The sequence below is a fragment of the Ciconia boyciana genome, chromosome 22, assembly GCF_034638445.1.
Source record: "Ciconia boyciana chromosome 22, ASM3463844v1, whole genome shotgun sequence".
Classification (NCBI taxonomy): domain Eukaryota; kingdom Metazoa; phylum Chordata; class Aves; order Ciconiiformes; family Ciconiidae; genus Ciconia; species Ciconia boyciana.
Genome location: NC_132955.1, coordinates 6,352,977 through 6,375,069, shown reverse-complemented (window position 1 = coordinate 6,375,069; position 22,093 = coordinate 6,352,977). Strand labels below are relative to the sequence as shown.

At 42.7% G+C, this 22,093-nt stretch overlaps 1 protein-coding gene across 2 annotated transcripts; it reads right to left on the bottom strand.

The window, feature by feature from the left end:
* Nucleotides 1-3,703: 3,703 nt before the first annotated feature.
* On the bottom strand, nucleotides 3,704-22,089 carry GOSR2 (golgi SNAP receptor complex member 2). Of its 2 annotated transcripts, XM_072885707.1 has the most exons (6): nucleotides 21,976-22,089; nucleotides 19,103-19,167; nucleotides 16,147-16,255; nucleotides 14,914-15,046; nucleotides 11,923-12,063; nucleotides 3,707-7,931 (listed from the first exon to the last, which is right to left on the bottom strand). In XM_072885707.1, the coding sequence occupies exons 1-6, from the start codon at nucleotides 22,002-22,004 to the stop codon at nucleotides 7,770-7,772; spliced, it is 639 nt and encodes a 212-aa protein (XP_072741808.1). In that variant the 5' UTR covers nucleotides 22,005-22,089; the 3' UTR covers nucleotides 3,707-7,769. The 2 variants fall into 2 exon arrangements, with proteins under 2 accessions (XP_072741809.1, XP_072741808.1); XM_072885708.1 differs by lacking the exon at nucleotides 11,923-12,063 and having other exon boundaries at nucleotides 3,704-7,931.
* Nucleotides 22,090-22,093: the final 4 nt, after the last annotated feature.

Here is a 22,093-nt window from a genome sequence, read left to right as displayed (position 1 = left end):
CTAGGGTGCCCAGCTCCTCTCTGCTTGGCCACTGGCTGCAGCTGTAGCAGGGACACCGTGAGCAGGGCCTTCTGCCACTTCCCACACTGTCCCTGCTGTTCTCATCTGCAGCATGTGCTTTCCCTCAGCAGAGCTGCAGTCCAGTGGCACAGGAAAGAAGTGTCCTTTCTCCAGCCTTCCCTCTCCTCCCACCAGTTCCAGAGCACTGAGGAAGGGATAAGTCCCTTTCCTCCCCACTCACAGGGCCAGAGCCAGGCCTGCACACAGATTCATTTATTTTTCACTTCACTGTTTTGGGGGAAGAAGAGGGGTGCTCTGCCACACATCTTTTTCAGGGCCAAGGTCTGGATGGATGACTTTTTGGTTCTTACAGACTGCTCTTCTGCACTCAGCGGTTTGCACTGCCAAGGACTCTGGGCCCTTTATTGCTGGCTCCAGAAGTCTCTACAAGTCCACACAATCCCCTGGTCACAGCCAGTGGCACCACCTTCTCCTTCTGTTCCCCTCCACTTTCCCCATGATCTAGAGGTGAACACAGGGTGCCTGTAATCCCTCAGAGATGCACTTGTGGCTGCAGTGTGTCCATATGCATGGTTCACATCCAGTGGCATAGCCCTGGAGACACACGCTCCCCTGTCTCTCCCTTCCCCAGCAGTTCAGACTGTGCTCTTTCCTCAGTGCTGTCTTCAGCTAATTGGGCTTTGAGGTAGTTGCATTTGTTCCCAGCTGATATCCAGGAGACCAGCCCTGTCCAGTGTCCCCCCATCAAAGGGGGCAGGTATCCTTGTTACTGCAGATAAGCAGCTTTGAATTGGATCCGTTAAATCCTGCTTGGTCACTCTTGTAACCTAATCATCACACATAAATACAGGGTCCTGAACTATATTGGCTCCTACGCAGTGCAAAAGGGAAGAGGGTGAGAGAAAGGGAATAAGGAAGACTTTCCATCATGGGCGTGTTTGCAAGCAAACAGAAAGTGCTGGAGGTGGGAGAGAGAGAAGGGAGCAGATCTACCTGGCAGGGCAAGGAAACACCAGCTGCAAAAATGCCCCTTCACACTTGTCCTTGAAGGTGAACAAGCTCCTGGTATTGTTTTGCCTTGGAGTTCAGTGTCCAGATCCTTTGTCTGTGCTGTGGTCAGGAAGGCTGGAGAAGAGCTGGGTGGTGGTGGGGACCAGGCTGTCCAGGGACTCTCTCCAGACTACAGCCTTCATGTTCTAGGTATATGCCTCACTTTGCAGCAGCAGTTCAACCTGAGCTACACCGATTAGTTGCATGCGGTGTTTCTTTTAACTCCCCAAGGAATCACCTCCTGCTTCTGAGCTTCAGGTTCCAGCAAGCAAGAGCGCCTGGGGATACTGAAGGCGGCACAAAGTCTCCTTTTTCTGGCAGATCAGGCTCTGGCCCCAGATCTCAATTTTACAACCAAACCACATTTAAGAAGTCATTTCCCCTTTCCTGGCTTTTAGTCCAGGTTATAACTCATAAAACCAAAAGCATGGTTTCAGCTTGGAGATCATTTATAAGTGCTTGCTCAGCAATAGGCTGGAAATCAAAGCAGTGGCTGCCTGGGCTGCCCACCTAGCTGCACACCTGAGCATATTTCTTTCAAACCATTAGCCAAACTATGCAGACAAGGTGTCTCCTTACGCAGGTCTGACATGCACATTCCAGAGCAGGTAGACTGAAACAGCCCATTCACCTCCTATCCAGCATCCGGGAAGGACCTTCCTACACAGAGCTCCCAGCCCTGCCCATGTCTGGGTGCCTCTTGGCAGCTGTTCCTATTCCCTGCAGTGCATGGGTCACCGTGGGAAGGAGCATGGCTGTCACATCCCATCCTTGCTGTTGTGATGTCCCTGTCCTGGGACTACTGCCATGAGCAACTAGGATTGCAGGTATCCCACAGGCAGCAGTGCCTATTGCTCCCAGCTAGCCCCTGCCACTTGGGCTCCAGACGTAGACAGGCACTTGCACCCTCATCCCAGAGCCCTGTCACCAAACCAGGTGGGAACCCAGGCTCTGCAGACAAACAAGTCCCTGAGGAGTTCCATAGGGCTCTTCCCCCAGCCTGGCTGTGCCCTCCTCCCTGCCCATAAGGAGGGGTTGCACCAAGCCAGCATCTGAGTTACCCCAGAGGTACCATGATGGCCAAGGGCAGCAGCACTCCTTTACTATGTCCAGCACAACTGATGGCTCTGACAATATACCTGCCCTATATTTTTCGAGTCTGATATCATCTGAAGCCCAGCTGGGTTGTCATTTCTACAGCCCATTTCCAGAACGTTGCTGTCACTTACTGTTCTTCTGTGGGCCCCCAGTCACTGTTTTATTCCCCCCCCTCCCCCTTTTGCTCTTAGCTTTTCACCTCCCTAAATCAAGGCGCAAAGATACCCAAGAGTGGTAGAAGAACAAGAGCCAAATGATTGCCGAGGGAGGAAGAGGTCAGATGATTGCTGCCAAAAATCCACCCAGGACTGCAGTAGCTCATGCTTGCTGGGTAGAGGGAGAGCTGGAGTTGGGCTGAGCAAGGGGTGGGGGGGGGGGTGTGCAGGCCTTGGGCAAGACAAAACAGAGCAAGGCAGGAGCACCCTCTGCTCAGCAACTATCAAAATCATTGTATTTACACAGTGTTAGTGTGAAAACATGATACCAGCACCTTTGGATTGTGATATAGCACACAAAGAGAAAATTTTCTTCTACAGTTGAGGCATTCAGCATTGTTACTATAGTCTTGGGTAGTGCTACCATTGTTTTTGTTTAAAGGAGGTGTTGATTTTTAGTATCAGTTGTAATCATGCATTATACAGTTAACGTTTGGAAACAGCATACATAATACAGGCATACATATTAAGCTTTGGCTGCCAGACAAGTATAAACATCCTCTAGTACTTATCTGTACTATCTTCCTCCTAACTTAATTCTATCCCACCCAATCATAATGCCTTATTATTAATTATCTCCCCCTCCAATCTGCATATACCTTAGCCACAGTTCAGCCTTTTAACTGCTAAAATACTGACTGCACTTAGTCTGTTTCAAAGCTTTTACCTCTTTGTTTTATACCCTCCTAAATTTCTTCTACAAATACAGTCACACCCTAAAGCACGCAGCTGAACCAACACTACTATTTCTATGCTTGAGCTGCTGCTTATCATATTGAAGTCCTTCAGGGGACCACCCTAGAAGATAAACCATGAAGACCTGTCTCAACAGACTGCCCAAGGCAGATCTGACTTATGTATCATCTAGTTTATACCTGTATCACTGGATGAATTTTTTACTGTTTTGCATTCTTTGCTGGATATTTTCTGATTTAGTAAGTGGTTTGTAGCTGTGGGGAACTCAAATTACTGCAAAACAAAACATAATTGCAAGACCTAACCTAATTCCCTAACTGATTTGATCTCACATTTTAAATCCACAATCTCTTTACCAAGAGCCACATTTTGCCCTCCAAGTTCTTCCTTTACTATCCTTAATTAGAACCTAGAAGGAAGGTTGAGCAGGACACCAGAACTCCAGCCCCCACCACCTGCATCATTAGCAGGTAGAAGGCAGGAGAGAGGAAGGTCTGGCCTGCTCCAGTGCCAAAGAGGAAGCAGGCAGAGCACGCTGAGATCCTGGATGTCTTCCCCACAGCATAGCTCCCACCTGCATCCTGCTCCCCCCACCTCAGCTGCCCCCGCACTCCTGTTCCACCACCCAGCCAGCAAAGACCACCCTTGTGAGCCACCACCCCTTCCAGGGCCATTCAAGCCTGCCGTGTCACCACCAGTCTCACCCGCGAGAGCCATCACTGGGAGTGCCTGGTCTGGAGCCAGCACACTGTCCCACACCTTCCCACAGCGCAGCCGGACTCACATCCTACTGAAAGATGCAGACTGGGCTACTCCGCAGCATCCCTGTGACCCTCTCCCTGCTGGTGCCTTCTCCTCTGCAGAACCCTCCTCCTCTCTCCATCCATTCTCCTTGAACTAGGAAGAAAATCCACCCATGTTTCCCATCTCCTTTCTCCTCATTGCACTTTCTCCCTTGGTATGCAGGACTTTCCTGGTTTATGCCTCCCTGTGCATTTCCATCTGGCTCCAAACTCCCCCACTTCGTGGAAGCCTAAAGGGCCAGTCCTCTCCCCTTCTGGCACTGCTCCCCCCTCAGGTGGGGCATCTGCCTCCACACACCTTCCTGTGGGGGCAAACAGTGGAGAGACTGCAGGAGGAAAGACTGTCACCCAGATGCCTCCTGTGGTGTCCCCTTCCCTTTGGCTGGTGGCTTTGGTTCCTTTTGCTACCAGTGCATTTATACAAGCCCTTCTTATCCCTCATTAGTTTCAATGCCAGCTCAGCTTTGGCTTTGAGCCTTGAGTAACATCTATCCATTCCTCTGGGGCAGCTGACCCCTGCTTCCACTTTCTGTGAACTTCCCTTTCACATCTGAGCTCAGGCAGGGGTTCCCCGTCTGGCCAAGACAGCCTTCTGCCTTACCTGCCTCAATGCTTAGAATATTGGCATTGGCCCAGCTTGTTTAAGTATTTGGGCACCTTACATGTTAGTCAAGGTAAAAAACTTCATTTTGGTTGAAAAATCTTTATTCACATAACCCATCACATGAATCACATCATATCCCACCCTTGCCCCTTTATGTATAAAATACTGGTAAAAAGGTTTTTTCCAGAGGCAAGTTAATTTCCACAGTGTCCTCTCATGAGAGAGCAGTTCATCTAACAGCTGGAACGTTTACTGTGCCACGGAAGTTCAGAAGCAAAACAGCTCTGTTGAAGGAAATGTAGTCTTTAGTAAGAAAGGAAACTTCACAGAGAGCTGTAGCAGGAACACGTGTAAAGCTACCACGGTTTCAGCTGTCTCATTGCATGTTAGCAGGGATCTTGATCCTACCTGTGCTCCTACTGTAGCACACTGATGGTAGAGGCTTTGAGGGTTTTACACTAACCGTCTGATAGCACAGATGCTCTTGTAAATCATTTTGGACTTAACATGTAGTACAAATTTGTCTGAAGTTGCATGTCATCAAATCCAGTTACCTAAGCGGTTCCTTCAAGCCCCACATCTCACCTTTAGACACAGCGAATAGCAAGGACACTTTGCTTACAAAAGGGAAATTAGCCTACACAAGAACAAGGAGACTCTAAAAGGGCAAAATAAATGCACAGAGAAACATGTATTAAAATGCCAAGCTAGTCTCAAAAACAGAAAAAAAAATCCAGTTCCAATTATTTCACGGCTCCTACCACAAGCCAAAAAAGGAAACAAATTGGCTAGAGTCCCACCTTGGTATAAGACAAATCCTGCTACACCAGGTCACAACTATATAAACTTTAAACACTGTCAAATGACATCCTTTAAACACTAAACCATAAAGTTGTAAAATCAAGGTCAAATTAGACCAGTTTATCAGAAGAGAAAAAGATTTGCGAGGGATCCCTTACAAGGTGCCCAACTGATCTCATAGAAGATGATCTCGCAAGTGCATAGTATGCTAAATCTATCAGAATTCATATTTAAAATAAATTTAAGGTAAATTTAGATTTAAGATATAGATTAAAGGTACAGTAAGACAGATGATCTGTCACTGCAGACTTCCTCTTTTTCTTTTAATTCCCTAGTCCCTCAGGCTCAAATGAAAACTGATTCCGTACTTGGTCTGCTAATGTGTTTCCTTGGGAAAGCCTAGCAGACCGAGGAACACGAGAGCATGAAAACATTTGAGAAGCATCAAACACACTGAGAAGCAGAAAACGGACAGCCAGAAGGCGTGCAGCACACAGGACAGTCAACAAGCATTGAGGCTTTCCCGCTTTCTTCTGCTGAACCATCTGATAGGATTATCCAGGCGCTGATGGCATCTTGGCCTCCGCTCTTGTGTCCATGGTGCAGCCAGCTAGCACTCCGACTGCTGACTCTTCCCTTGCCCTGGGCTCCAAGTATGAAGCTGACTGGCCTGTCACAGTGGATCAAATCGGGTACTCTCATCTGGGCTTTAAAGCTATGCCACAGCACACAGGTCAGTCAATACTTTAGTTCTGCAGCTGTAAACAAGGAAGGCTAAAGCCTGTTTCACTTGCCCATATTAACTGAAATTCATATTTTACAGTTATTAATACCATTTCTCCAAGTTTGCAACAGCCTACATAATAAAAGCAAAGCTTATTGCAGCAAAGATAGGATGCAGAACTTGTGATCTGTTACTAATTAAAAGACCCACAACCATTCCAGACAGAAAAAAATGAAGGAATTGCCAGCATTATGCCACATCATCTGAATATGACACTTCTGTGCCACCGTCAGACATCTGGAAATGCTCCAGACTCGTACACAAACCAGGATGGGAATGTATCTGAAGGCTGATTGAAATGGATGATGCCCAAAATCTCAGGATGGCCATTCTAACAGAGCCCCCACAGTCCGTAGGGAAAGGAGTACCATATTTAAACAATGAGGCATTTCATAACGGTGAATGTTTAAATGTGGATAGGTATCTACAACAAAGGAGATACGTCTACACTGGCTATCATCTTGGTGAGATGATACATATGTGAGAATGTCCTTCACAGTAATTTTGCAGGTACAAAGGATAATGCAAAGAACACCTTCCCAAGGATGAGGGATGTTTACCATCCCAAGGCACATAACTTCATGAAACTCTTCTGACAACCGATTTTAAGTGAAAGGTCTGTTGCCCTGATCCCACTTGCTCTGAATGTAAAGAACAGCAGAGCGCGCCCATTCCAGCTCTATGAACATAAAATTCACAATTTTATGCACATTTGCACATTTAAGCACATGAATTTGAGCCCATGACCTTATGCACATGAATTTGACCACAGTGAGGATGTGGCCTGCTTCATTGATTCAAAACATACCAGCTACAGAGCACAAAACCCCAACCAACCCAACCACCTCAGAAAATGAATACAACTCATCAAAACGTGATGTGAACTAGCACTAAAAATGTCAGTCTTACAGTTTTCGTAGGCTGGATTTGGTGCTAGGCACAGTGAGATAACACAGGCCTGATGTGCACCTGAGTGAAAGCAGGCAGGAGTACAGCATTCAGCTTCCACTTGGAAGCAGCAGGGCATAAAAAGGTACCAAAACACACCTCAGATAAGATGAGAAGCATTTCAGCCTAAAACGGGAAGATTTGTGCTGGTTAATACTGTATGCGTAAACAAAAAAGTTATCTGAGGTTGCAACTGTGCTTTAAGACCCTTCCCCACAAATCCTTCTCCCTCCAAGGAAAATGGTGAGTTTACAGATGGGAACCCTGCACTTCCCGCCTCCTTTTGCACACTTACTCCACAGGGGCGTGCCCACAAACAGTGCGAAATTCTCCTCAGTGGCATTCTTTCACTGCAAAATACAGTGATCAGTGTCACTTCTAGCTCACATCTTATGCTATGCCTTTGCATCCTCTTATCCCTAACTACCCAAAAGGACACTCTTACCTTGCAATACAGCTGGGCAAAATTTTCACTTCTGCTTCCTATTTAACCAGATTCTTAAACTTGAAGACAATAAGGTGAGAGCAGTAAAGGCTAGGGATATTTTTATAGGGCCATTCTCAACTACAGCATCCCCAGATAAATTTGTTTCCCTGCGTGCTTTCCACATGACGTGTCTGAGTGTGATTTGTAAACTCTAAAGTTCACAGGAAGGGCTCATCCAAAGCAGCACTCGGAGGAAAGTACAGTTTGGAGGACAGTCCATCTTGCTCCAAAAGACGATCTCCTCTGACAATAGTTCAGTAGCTCATGTCAGATACTGCACGACAAGAAACATAATTACACAAGTCAAAATCATTCCCCCAATCATGAAGTATTTATCTTGAAAGGCTCGCTTCTCAATCAGCCGCATTACTGTATTGGATAAGCCCAACATGTTGGCAACATCCAGGATCTTCTTGTGAGTACCCTAAGAATAAAAAGACAGCAAAGAAACAATTAACCTCATAGTCCAACACTTATTCCACAGTCCAAGAATTTCATCATGGGTAGCCAGTGATGAATTCTGATCGATGGAACTTGCTATCAACCAACAGTTCCTACAATTTAAGGGGATATGGCCACAGGACCCTGGAAATAGCTGGATGATGAGACTAATTAATTCACGCACATAACAGGAATGTGGTTAAAGATACAAAACAATCTGTCCCGACAGAGACATCATTAAGAGTGGCCCAGAGAAAATGCACTCCCTATGGAGGCATTAAGAGTTTTTCTGGTCCTTTTTCAGACACACAGTCTAGTAGGAGCTTGAAGCTTCTTGATCAGACAGCCTTTCTTGCAGAACTTCCATCCTGCTGAAGTACAGTTCATACCAACAAGAGATTGAAAAGGAGGTCCAGAAACTTGTAAGGCTAATGGTTGAGTGCAATGAAAAGGCATATAAAAGTGTAATTAATACAATTTCAATAGATCCTTCTGGAGAAAAGCACTGAATCACAGAATCATAGAATACTTTGGGTTGGAAGGGACCTTTAAAGGTCATCCAGTTCAACATCCCCTGCAACGAGCAGGGACATCTTCAACTAGATCAGGTTGCTCAGAGCCCCATCCAACCTGACCTTGAAAGTTTCCAGGGATGGGGCATCTACCACCTCTCTGGGCAACCTGTTCCAGTGTTTCACCACCCTCATTGTAAAAAATTCCTTATATCTAGTCTGAATCTACCCTCTTTTAGTTGAAAACCATTACCCCTTGTCCTATTGCTACAGGCCCTCCTAAAAAGTCTGTCCCCCACTGAACAAAGACCGCCAGCAGGTGTACTGCAGGCAGGCCAACACCTGTTTTGTTTCACTGCTGAAGCAGTTGGTATTATTAAGAACGTGGATCCCACCAGTTACCACATCAGCAGTAAGCACATAACAGATAAACACAGTGAGCTGCAGAACTGGAGGTACCAGGAAATGAGCTGGGAAAGTCACTACTGCAGTGCAGCAGGAATACACCTACTTTATTTCAGGGCAATGGTCAAAGGAGACTGTATGAAATACTGGCACGTAGATGTACTCTGGGCACAGTTCAGAGCTGGGTGTCATCCCCTCTGGGAAGAAGGGAGAGAACTCATGGCTGCAGACTCACCATGGTACAGGTAGGCACGAAGCACATTTCTAGATAAGCTAGACAAATGGGTAGCATACCGACAGGCAGGCGGAGATGCTGCACTGAACACAGCAGCTCAGCTCACAGCACACGGTCAGAGAGACGCTGGCCAGGACCAACCTCCGTCACACCTATGTGTGCACAAAGATGGGTACTGCTAGAGTAGCCTTGTCACATCATGGTGATGGTAATGGATGTGGTCTCCCAAACTGCCTTCTGGGTCCAAGTCCTTAACAGAACACCCTGCTTCAGAAAGCTGTTAAGACTTAAGGTATTTCTTCTCTGAGCAAGGTCAATAGCACAGATTCCTGTCACAATGCTCTACTACCATGCTTTAAAATAAAAACTCTCTGGTTTCTGTTCTCACAATCCACTGTATCTTTGGTCTCAAAAGAAAAAAAAGGTGAAATTTGGGAATTGTTTTGAATATCAAGCTGACTTAAGCTCAGAAAAGCTCTCCAATGATAGAATTTATATCAACTATATTAGACATACATGCACAAACAGTTTCTCAATCCATAAAATATACAGATTTGCAATACCAAATCAGATAATCAGTTTCTTCTGTAGAAGGCTGTGTAGGTATTCAGGCCCTTTGCTGAAATCAGGTTATGTCTCTGCTAGTAAAACATAATCACATTTTTCACCTTCATTTCATACACCTCACATTAAACCCCTGGACACTACACTTTCAAGTTCAGCACTTTTCCTGTCTCTGGAGCAGTCTTTTCACACTCCTTCAGAACAAAAAAAACCCTTGCTTGGAGAAGAGAAACCAAAAATGAAGGTTTAAAATGAAAGCAAACAATAGGAAAGTGAAGACTCTTCAATTCTCGCAGTCCATGGAACAGTGGAAAAGTACAACTAGAACAGTTAAAGCCTTGCAGCAATTTAGGAATACTTGGTTCATACCTGTCTATTTATATCCAGTACCCACGAAGTTACATAGATTAACATTCTTCCAAATTAACCCATTTATCTTGATAAGTTGTCTCTATGCTAGCTGTTTCTGCCAGATTTGTAAAGTGCAACAAAGTCTTTGACAGTGTAAGAAAAGCTAAGCTAAGGGGAAAAGGAATATGAACAGATGTTTCCTCATCTGTGAGTGAGAAGAAATATCCCCCTGAAAATATATGAACATGACGCTCCCAAAATTACAGACTATCAGTAGCAGTGGGCATTACTAACACACTAACAACTTTACTATTATGGTTCTGATCTGAAGTATACTTGACTTGCGACAAGTTGACAGCTGAGGCAAGGCACGCTTACATTTGCAGAAGGCCCATCATGATCTAATAGGAATCCAGGCACATTACTGCAATTTAACTAGCAAAAGACACAAGACAGGACTATTGACTACAACAAGAAATAGTATTTCCTCTCAAACTCTTTGAGGCAGCAGGTCCTGCAAGTGTTCCTTTATCACATTTGCCAACTGTGGTTAAGTTCCCCTGACTTGTGATGTATGCACTTCCTTCTCAGGAACCCTCCAGAAACCAAATGCTTCAGTCGCTCATCAGAGATTACCTTGAATCAATGACTTACCATCTTGTAGAATCAACAACTCAGTTCCCTGTGTGAAGCACAGATACACTCATGCACTTTAACAACCGGATGGCCCAAGCCAATGTGATCAGCCACCAAAGCTATCCAGTGCTAAACGCAGAAGACAAATGTCTTCTGCCCTTACACCCTGCGGTGGTCCTGCCCAGTGCTTTGGGACTAACAGCTAGCCTGGGCCTCTGTGATCAGAACAGGAAGTACCTGGCTTGTGAATTGCAACAGACATTAGGATTAAAATAAGCACCTAGCAACTCTGCCCTGTGAAGACACCCAGCTCTGGTAACTCCTCGGAAATGGGTACCATAGGTACTAAAAGTTGCTCCAGCAAAATGCCTATGCACTTTAAGGGTGAGACCCATACGTGTGTGCAGTTCGGTTATCTGTAAGCTGGCTAGAGTGCCATTATAGTCAGTGAAACCCTAGTCTGTGCAATCAATGGAGCCTGAGGTGTGATTCATCTGACCAGATCTAGGGATTTATGTTAGCAATTAAAAATGTCTAAATCCTCTGGCAGATACATCCCAAAAGAGACAACAATAGTTATCCTCATCAGAAGATGAATATAACAGAGATAAGAATTTCCCCACATTTTTCAGAAATCCAGCTTTCCCCAAACACACACTTCTTATTAAAAAGCTTTTTGTATCTTTGAGCTATTTGCTCAAAAATCAACACCACTTTGAATGGTCTTTAAAATACAAGACAAATATTTGTTCTTAAGAGCCATGAAGAAATACAGCTGTCATTAACAGTATTCAGAGACAGATAATATTGTTGAGGTGCATTAGACCTGGGAGAGTATTATCTTTATTACTAAGTTTAAACACAAGTACTTTATGCCAGCTTTGTGGTTGCTCTGAGTGATGTTCACCTGAATCAGCATCTATCTGCGAGCTAGCCATTACTTCCTATTCTTCATTTGAACAAAAAAACTCCAACCAGCCAAACAAAAAAATCCGTAACAGAACAAAACATAACATTCAGCACTCCAGATACTAACTACTGTGCAGGTCAAGACTGCTAGGCTGTCCAGCCACAAAAAGAACTTAAAGATGTTCCTAGTAAGATGATAAAATGTAAAGATTTCAGGTTTAGTTAAAATGGAGTTTGGGCCTTTCCCAGCATTCTCAGCTTGAAGCAGTGTACTGAAACAAACTCATGTATTTATTTTACTTAGCCTGGTCATCACAAACAGAAAAACGTGGGGTCTTTTTGGTAAAAAATGATGCCCCCACCTTTAATGTCACTCTCTGGTCCCTCAGCCCCTGCAGGATGTTGGTCCCACTGCCAATAAGATCATCCATGCCACGATGGGCATTCTGGAGGGATTCATTAAACTGTAATGTTTCGTCGATCGGTATGGTGGTGTCAGAGTCCTGTAGGGGAAATGCAGGGTCTTGGTTACCTTGCCTGCTCACTCATACTGCCCATACATAGTTAGATCCAGAAAAAGAACATGCAGAAACAAATGTGGCAAAAACTTGACAGGACTTGAAGGATTATGTTTTAAATTTTTTCATAAGGATATTAAATACAACATTAATATTTGAGTGAAAAAAGTAATTTAGAGAAGCCTACAGGAAGCAAGCCAAAAGGCAAAGTTGACCAGCCGTTCAACTGCAATTAGATCTCGTAGGATAAAAAGTCAGATTAAAAGTGGAGAATTTTTTATAATCTCAGTTTATATATGTAGGAAAGGGTATTACAAGAGAGAACATCAAAACTAACAGAAGGTGTTTAACAAAAGGAGTCATTTGATCATTGCAAGTGAAAGACTTTTGAAAGATTTAACATCACATTTCTTTGAGGTAAAAGGCCTGCAAAACACAATGTCTGGGAGATGACATTTGGTAAACTCCTATTTACAACAAGGTGCAAATTTCTGATAGCGAGGGCAAACAGACATGAACCTAGCTCACTGAAGGTCTGACTCACTCGCCACCCAGGCCTCATCTAAATAAAAAAATCAGTATTTTTCCAGAAAAGATGCATTAGCTCAACTAGAGACTATGAACCTTTAAATGGAAATAACTGGATAAAATTCTGTAACCTGGTTTGTACAAGAGGTCAGAGGATGTGATCACTTTCGTCTTTCAAAGGCTTCCACTTTAATCTTCTCTGGACACCATTCCACCAAGAGAGTCAAGATAATAGCTCATCACTCTCACATTGTTTTACAAACAGGAGTCATTATATTGGTAAGAGGTAAGTGTGGAAACACTGGCTTACCTGCTTCCATGTACTCAGAATAGGAAGAACTACTAAAATGCAGAATTCATATTTTGGGCAGAAGATGGTTAATACCCTACATCTGACTGTCAGCTGTAGCTTACATGCATGTAACAATACCAAACTTGCTCTGAGTAGACTCTCGTGATTATTGTAAAAAAAATGTTAACATGGGAATGACATGTACGATCCAGCGTCAGGTGTTGTACTGCCTAGGTGGGTGCTGCTCTTAGTGTAAAAGAATGAAGAATAAACGACAGAGCTGTTAGAAGTTGCAGGGTCAAAGTTATTGGATGAAGAAGCCGCGACAGCACACATCTCTTTGATCAAATGTTAATGAAGCACTAAGGTTGAAACAAGTGTCTTGTCTTACGAGTCTGCAGAGCAAAAGCACTTGGATTTGCATATGAACGGCTATTATTTCAGACACTTATTAAAACTTATTAAAACAAATCAGCAGGGATTCCATTTCCTGTACAAAGAGCTTGCAGGGTTTTTTTTATACACCACAAGGCAGCAAGAAAAATACCAAAGTAGATTTTTGCCCCTCCTCATAGAAAGACTAGATGGCATCATATTTTTCATTTGCTGTTAGTGGTTTTCTCCAGAATGGCACAAGGGAAGGCTTTAAAGATAACGATCATGTTTATCTTCAAATTAAGCAAAATGTTCAGAACTGCTACAGCCTTCAAAAGCTGTTATGTATGTAACAGTGATGTATTCAGGATGCTTACATGCTCAGCTGACATTTCTATTTAATAGAATAGGGTAGTATATAAATAGAAACTGTGTAAACAGGCCAATAACTGACAAATAAATCCTCTTTTCCCTATTAAGGGGATATTGTACATTAGAACTCACATTTTTGTAATGAGTTAAAAGAAATATGAAATAATCATGCTTCCCCCCCCATCGAGACACCTTTCAGCATCTAAAGGAGAAAAAAAATAACTCGCCGTTTATTTTGCATTTATAAGCCTGCTACTGCTCTTCTACTTACACATGCATTTTATTTCTGGACAACAAGTTTTCCTACAGGAAAATTTCTCCATATTTGTAGAGGAATACCACAGAGTTTTGAAAACAAATCAGGTTTCAAATATCAGTGTTCTTTTCAAGTCTTGTTTATAATTTTGAAATAGCCAACAAAATGTTAGATATCATCTTTATGTCAGGCTTTGAGAAGTGCATCAAACTTCCCAAATCTCAAGAAGATAGGACCGCTCACATTCATTCTTCCCTGCCCTAACAGTGAATGACAACACAGAAAATGAATGGTAGGTTATATGCCTTTAACAAAAAAAAAAAAAAAAAAAAACCAAACCACCCACCAAACCAAAAAAAATCAAACAAAAAAAAATGGAACAAAAGAAAGATTAGCTTTTAAGTTACAAAAAAGTGAAATCTGAAAGCAAACCTACACTGTTCAGAGCAAAATTCCTGTAGGAATTTGCACTGTGGGGACTTCCCAGTGGAGGAAATAAAAATTAACAAGAACAGGTAGAAACACGTTGTAGTCATTAAAAACTTTTGAATCCTTTACAGCTAAAAAGCAAGGGTTTTTTCCCCAGCTGTGTGATTTATGTTTGGACAAATTAAAGCTTGCTGACATCTACTGACAGCAGGGTGTATAAAAGCCAGATATTTTACACATCTCAGGATTTGACAAAGACATTTGACACAAATCCAAGTAAAATGTATACTTTGGTACCTACCTCATTCACCTTCTTAAAACTGCTATATAAAGTCAGGTAGAACTGCACTGGATAAAACAGGAGCAGCAGTTTCTGGAGTCTTTTACTACTGCCTCTTAATAGACCAACTTTTCCTCATGAGAGAGTTGTACTTTTCCAACGCGTATTGTTATTCTTTTCTATCTTTATTCCATTTACATCTCACAGCAGCAATCTAACAGAGTCACGCCTATGTCTTGCCTGAAACTCCTCTGAAAGACTATGGCTTCTAGAACACAGATATCTAAAATAAAGAATATTTACATTAGTAGTGAATGTACGTGCAAGCAACTCTTCTCGCTGTCGCTCCTGCTGCTCCCGGATGTAACGGCGATGTTGAAAGTTCCTCAGGGCTGTCTGCAGATGCTGAACATCATACTTCAACTGGTCAACTCGGCTAGAAAGGATCAACAACAGGAAGATATTCCCAGGGATAAAAATACCATTCTTTTCTGGTGTTTTTTGTATGAACAATGGAGCATTATAAATTAACAGTGACAAATAATAGAGAATGATGGGTTCTACTTATCTAGAAGATGAAGGACATCCAATGTTAGGCTTATATTCCAGACTTCGATCTTCTGTGCCTCGTTTTTCTAAACAGGTGATTATTTAACTGGAGGCTAATGACACAATGTGAAGCAGAATTCTTGAGCTGTCTTGGACGTTCTACCCCATGACTAGACTCTTCAGGAGTTACATATATATACTCCTCATTTAACACAGATTTGAAAAGCTGGTAGGATTTGAACGGTTTCCATTTTATGACCCTCATGCACATAAAATATTAAGCTTTCAAGCTTCATGAATTAGCACCATGTTCTTAAGTTTGAGTTTTTATTAAAAGGAGTTTAAAAGTCAGTAGGCAATACAGGAGACATGCCCATTAGGCTAAAACAAATAATGTCCAGAACTCCATTAAATGTTTGATAACTATAAAGAAAGCTTAGATGACTATTTCAGATACTGGCCTCTATAATATAGGTGACATGAAATCCACCCCTAGTATCTACAAAGGCATTTTAGGACTACACATTAATAGTAGAGTCACAGAATAAATTAGAACAGGAAGTCTTGAGGTCTCTGGTCCAACCTCCTGCTCAAACCCATACTAACTTTAGAAACCTCCTTATTTTAGTCACCAATAGCTAGGAAAATGGTCCAGAGAAAATGACACCGACTGAAATAATTTTACTCCTTACCTCCACAAATGCCATTAAAAGCAAATGCCATATAGAGTAGAAAGTTTTTTAAGCATTGAAGTGCTGTGTTCTGCTCATTTCAGAACAAAGCCACGAATCCAGTTCCATCACCAGTCTGTGGTTAAACGCAGGAAAGTGATTTTGCCTCTGTGCCTCAATTTTGCTACCATAGAGCACAGACATAAGTTATGCAAACTGTAAAGGTTTCACTCAAATCAAAAGGCAAAGGGCTTCAATAAATTTAAGGAAAATAATTACAAAGACTACACTATTATAGCAAAGAAGGTGAACTTACAGTTTAGCGTTCTGTCGCTTATTGGGAGGTTCTTTGCTGGACAGGATTTCCAGACGCTCCAAGTTGCTGAATATATTGTCTATTCTTGCCTGAATCTCATTTTCTACTACTGCAAGGAAATAAAAATGTAATTTGATTTGAATTAAAGAACTGCAATCTGAGTGAAGGTAAAAGCTCAAAAGCATTCAAACTAGTATTTAAAACCTGACAGATGCAAATCCTTACTGGATGAAAAAAAATGAGATAGCTGAGAAGAACTATACGTACCATGAAAACCACTTCTTTAACTCAGTAATTTGAGACTCTTGCATTTCCCTCGTCCTCTGAGGAGGGAGCTATGAAAGCCCCTGCCCTTTCAAGATACCTGAGCCCTTTCCCTATTAGCTCCATGTATTAGGATTTAAAGCTCCCACATTACCCCCTGCAGCCCCTTCCTGTTCCCTCGGCAGGATTTGCTCACACACGCTAATAGCCAAGATGATTCTCAGAACAATGGCAATTTAAACCTCTGAAAACTGTTAATGAGTTAAAACTGTTACAGAGTTAACATGCGTCATCCATACCTATAGCAGGGGAGAACGACAGAGCATGGGAAGGATTTAGAGTTGACAGGAATTGGCAGACTGGACAAAGAGTTCAGAAAGACGTGGCCAAAACAGGGCTGAAGACCTTGCAAGTGGGAAAACAAGGCCACAAAATTATTGCCTCTGTAATCATCTACGTTGCAATTGCTTCTGATAATCTGCGTAGAAATAGCAGAGGGGCAATAGTACACCACGCAAACACATATACTTGTACTTTAATGAGGTGGGAAACTGATACAACTGGGGAAAAAGAGAGTCATATGCTTTCAGTTACTGTAGTCATTGTACAGCAAAGCTCGGTACAAGCCACAACCCCCTTCCTCATTTGACAACCACGTTTCCTAACCATGTCACAATCCAGCATTTCACAACTTAAAGAATTGCACAGAAGGGTGAAAGACAGGAGCACTATTAATCAACTGACATTCTTGTGTTTAAAAGGTGAGCTGTAAGGCTGAAGGTATGCACCCCCCAGTGCATGCCCACAGACTGCTTATTAGAGGACAGAAGCACCGTCATGTCTGTGCAGCCATGAGGACAGTCCTGAAGTCTCAGACTGCCGTGGTCAGATCTGATACAAATAGTCACCAAATCCTACAGACACCATTTGTTCTTATTTTGCATTTCGACTGAAGAGGTATACAGAAAAGCGTTATTAACCAACTGCTAACTACTCCACAGTATCTCAGGGCTTTCCACAAAATCGCATTCAGCAGAACCTGGAAAAGCAAACAGCACGTACAACCCTTTTCTTTGCCCTTTGATCTCACACAATCAAAGAGTAACTAACTCACGTATATAAACACAAATCAATCAAATTGTCCTAATTCATCTCTCCATCATTTAGTACAGCTAACCTTAACAGAAAAGCAACCAGGAAAGCAGACAGACAATGACATCAGCTTTTGCTAGTCCAAACAACAGTATTACTATCTTGGTCATCTTACGCTTTTCTGAGCAAGAAGGGATTATTTGCCCCAAGTTGGAAAAGGAAAGCTGCAACAGAAGGCTTCATTTCCTGGCTCTTATTCCTGCTCTTCAGCCTAAAGATAATCCTTTTCCCCATAAATTCTGAAATGCGCACTAATATCTAGAGCACATATCTATATCTTCACATATATATAAACAGTATGTTCATTTATTGACTATGTACAATGGTGCATAATCCTATCTCTTGAAATGGTCTCAAGTAGCAGAGGCAAGATGTCTAATTATGCTAATTTTCAAGAGGCTCCAAAATCACTTCCAGTGAACAGCAGTCCAGGAAGTCTGGCATTGTACTAGGAGTAGTACAACCACAAAAAACAGAACCAGTAGACAAGTTGTTATTTTGTTATAGGAAAAGTTATCACAGCCCTTTCTACAGCGAAGTCATGCTTCACAAATATATTTAGGGTAAGAGAAGTCAGTCAACATGCGCATAAACGTATCCAGTCGATGCAGTGTGATTTCACTTCAGAAGTTTCTAGTGAGGCCCATTAGCAATTACTCATACAGGAATTAAGGCTTCAAACACAGGTCCAAAATACATTTGCCAATTCTGCACTGGGGTAAAAAGTCCTGCCACAATACGTCATAGTATTTTATTACAGTAATTTTATTAGCAAAGGGTTATAGTCCAAATTTACTGAAGTAATTTCAGACCTAGCTGTTCTACATATTTCTCATAAGCAAATGGAATTACAGGTTCAGACTCTGATGCAAGCAGGAACTACCAGAATCACCCTGCTTAAATTCCTGCACACCAAATCACGGCATTTTCCGCAGAAACTGGACTAAGCATCTTCTGGAGAATACTGCCAATCAGTGGATGCTTAAGGAACAGCAAAATAACAGGACAGATACAATGACATTTCTCAGCTTTTGAGCTTCTAACAAACTATCCCGGTGATGTCCTGAATTTGCAGTTCTGTCCACATCGATGCATTCATTATACCTCCATGAACGAATCAATGTGGGGTTTTTTAACCTATTTATGTTGAAGGCCTCCACAGTGTACCCTGACAATGAGTTCCAAAATCTAACAGCACCAAAAAATATCTGGCATTCCTTTATCAAGACATTGTAGAAGCGTCCACAGTAAGCACTATTTGTCAATTAAAAAATTACAACAGAAAGATGATTTGAAGTAAATTCTTGTTCTATCTTTTCTGCTCTGTCCTTCATACAAAACATCACCTTATTGAAGTCAAATAGTAAAATAATTTTAATGCATTCCAAATTGGTGATTGTGTCTCACCAGTTGATCACAATGGCTGAAGAGCCAAATTTGTTCCAATAATGACTGTAAATACAATGATAAAGCATACAAGGTTAAAGACGCAAGCTAAATCAAATCAGTACTGGAGTAGGACTTCTCACTCATTACTTACAGTGTACTGACTCTTTGTCTGAAGTCTCCAGGCGCCCCATGTAAGATTGGACCTCATGGACTTGCCTATCAAAAGACAAAGAGTAAATTAACGGAAGCCAGTTAACAGCTATAAAATCAAATCATTTTTCAATACCTCAATTTTCAGCTTCGTTTACTTAAAAGTACTTTTTAGAATGGAAAAGGAATCAGCTACATGGTATTCAGTGCAGACAGCCCATCACTGGACACAAAAAAACAACCCAGTTCTTCAGTATGAAGAAAGCTGTGCTTTCACTTAATACGCATCTACAAAATAACTTTCAGTTTAAAATAAAAAATCAAGGTGAAAGGGTTTGGGTTTTTTTCCTTCAAAGATTTCCAATCCAGTTCTAGCACCCTTTTCATATTTATAACCTGAACTGGGGCTCTCCCTCGTGCCACACACCTGGCATGCTGAAAGCCATTAAGATCTACCTACTCCGAGACAGCCATGGAGACAAGATTTCAGCTTCACGCTAGGAACTCAAAAGTGGTGAGCACAGCAGAGGGAAGATCTGACCAGGAGAAAAGTGGGTACAAGTGAGACCTTAATAATAGATCTGCAGTGAAATACTACCTATGTACGCCACTAAAGTGAAGAGTGCTGATGAGACACCATACCTTTATGTCACTGCATAAATGGGTAGTACACATCTTCAACACTAAACACAGGTTTTGTCCCTCCCTTCTCAAAAAGAAAACAGAAGCACTGGCAAAAGTTCAGAGGACAATAAAGATTATGAAAAGTACAGAGCAGCTTTTATACAAGAAACAGTTGTTCAGTCAGGACTGGAGATGATAACAGGGAGATATCCTAGAGCATAAATGGCACAGAAGGCGGCAAATAAGGAATGACTTTCACTGTCTCTTACAACATGTAAATTACAGAGGCATCAAATGAAATTAAAGGTAACTTAAAACTGTAGAGAAGGAACTCCTGATGCTGGACAAGCAGTGGCAAACAAACAAAAAAAAAAAAACACCAAACACTGATAGGGTTGTTAAATTCCTCTGTTTCAAGAAGCCCCCAAGCCTCAGATTTCTGGGGGTTGGAACAATATTCAACAGAAGTGTCACATATGTTTCCCCATTTCTTACTGTCTGTCCTAGAGATCTGCAGTTAAGACAACGCTGAACATACACTGGGACAGACAGACCTTTGGCCATGCTTGGTGTGAACAATCTCACAGCAGCCGGGATTCAGACTTTAAGAAATGCACTTAAAAAGTTACAAAAATATCATTATCTTTTTCAAAAAATATTTAAGAGATCATAATTTTGGTCACATTAGTGACTCTCTTTCTGGTATATGTACCATTTGATAACTACAGCACAAATGTTTAGGAAGCCAGACCTCTGAAACCAACTTATCTTACAGAGTAATAAAATATTTATTCTTCAGTTGTTATATGAGATATTTAAATAACTATCAGGGCTACCTTCGAAATCATGACACTGTGCTGCTAAAGAGATAACAGGGTATGTCATAAGTACCACATTACTTAGAATTAACTAGAGAACCAATTCAATATCCAGTATCTTGCAACCCATGCTTGTTCTATAGTTTTGTTTTCAATCAGTTTCTCTAGGACGCCCCAGACAGCTTGAGACTCACATTGCACTTAAAATACTCTTAAAATGCCTGTTTAGAAACCCACGTGTAGGAGCAAAATCAGATCAGAAAAACTGCTTCACGCTCACCAGGACTCTTCCCATGACAGAAAACACAGTAAGTCTGGGGAAAAGGTGGGAAGAGAGTTTAAAAATTCAGAGAATCCCCAGACTGATAACAAACTACAACAAAAACACAGCGCAGCAGCTACGATGCCCAGAGAAGCTGTGGGTGCCCTGTCCCTGGAAGTGCCCAAGGTCAGGTTGGACAGTGCTTTCAGCAACCTGATCTAGCGAGAGATGTCCCTGCCCATGGCACGGGGTGGGACTGGACGATCTTTAAAGGTCCCTTCCAACCCAAACCATTCTGTGATCACAGAATAAGACAATATGGAAACAGGAACAAGACAAGATTATTCCCCTTCTCAATAACAGTTGCTATTATGGGTATGCATTTCTAGATCAACAGCAGGATTTCCCGCTCTTCCCTACAGGGTCACTCTGTATCATTATTTAATGAAACTCTCTTACTTACCACACTACCTCCTTCAACAGAGCTCAACAAAGAAACCCATTACCACTGAAAGCTGGAATATTTGGATTAACTGTCTCTTTTGGCTCTTTCCCACAAACTATTCTGTATCACACAGAGCTGCCAAATTTTTTGCCTTATTTTGCAATTTTCATACCACTTCTATCTCACCGGCTTAGCATTATCTGTGAAACAGTGTTGTATATCATCAAGGAGTTACACATTTCCTGACCCGGTTTAAATGCTCCCTGATCATGAAACCCTGCTGCCATAAAAATCCTACTAAATCAGCATGCCTTAAATGTATGTACATCTGGTAAAACCGAATCCCTTGTTTTCAGTGAATACTTGCAATCCTGTGCTTTAAAACCCCGAGGCGAGCAGGCTTTGCTTGCTTTCGGACTGACGTGGCTAACAGCAGGCTGGGACTCCGGACAGACACACGGCCAGCCGGGAGGGACAGGCTTTTGCTTCCTTCCGCGGCTGAAACGCAGTCCTCGCGGCAAGGCTCCGGGGAGGAAGATGAGAATTTGTGTGAGAGAAAACCTTTTAAAGGGCGCTGAGAGCGCGCTGGGCCGCAGGCAGGGTGTCCGCCCTCAAACTCTTCCCCCGCACCCCGCCAGGCAGACCGCTACGGCCGGCCCCGACCCCGGGCTTCCCGCGGGCCCTCGGGGCCTAGCCCGGTTACAGCCCCCCGTCGCCTCACGCACTTGTTGGTCTGGTGGTAGAGCCCCTCCATAACGGCGGCGCGGCCCCGCCGCCTCCGCTCCGCTCCGCTCCCCACGTCGCCGCCGTCCACGTCCGGCCCCGCCGACTTCCGCTTCCGCC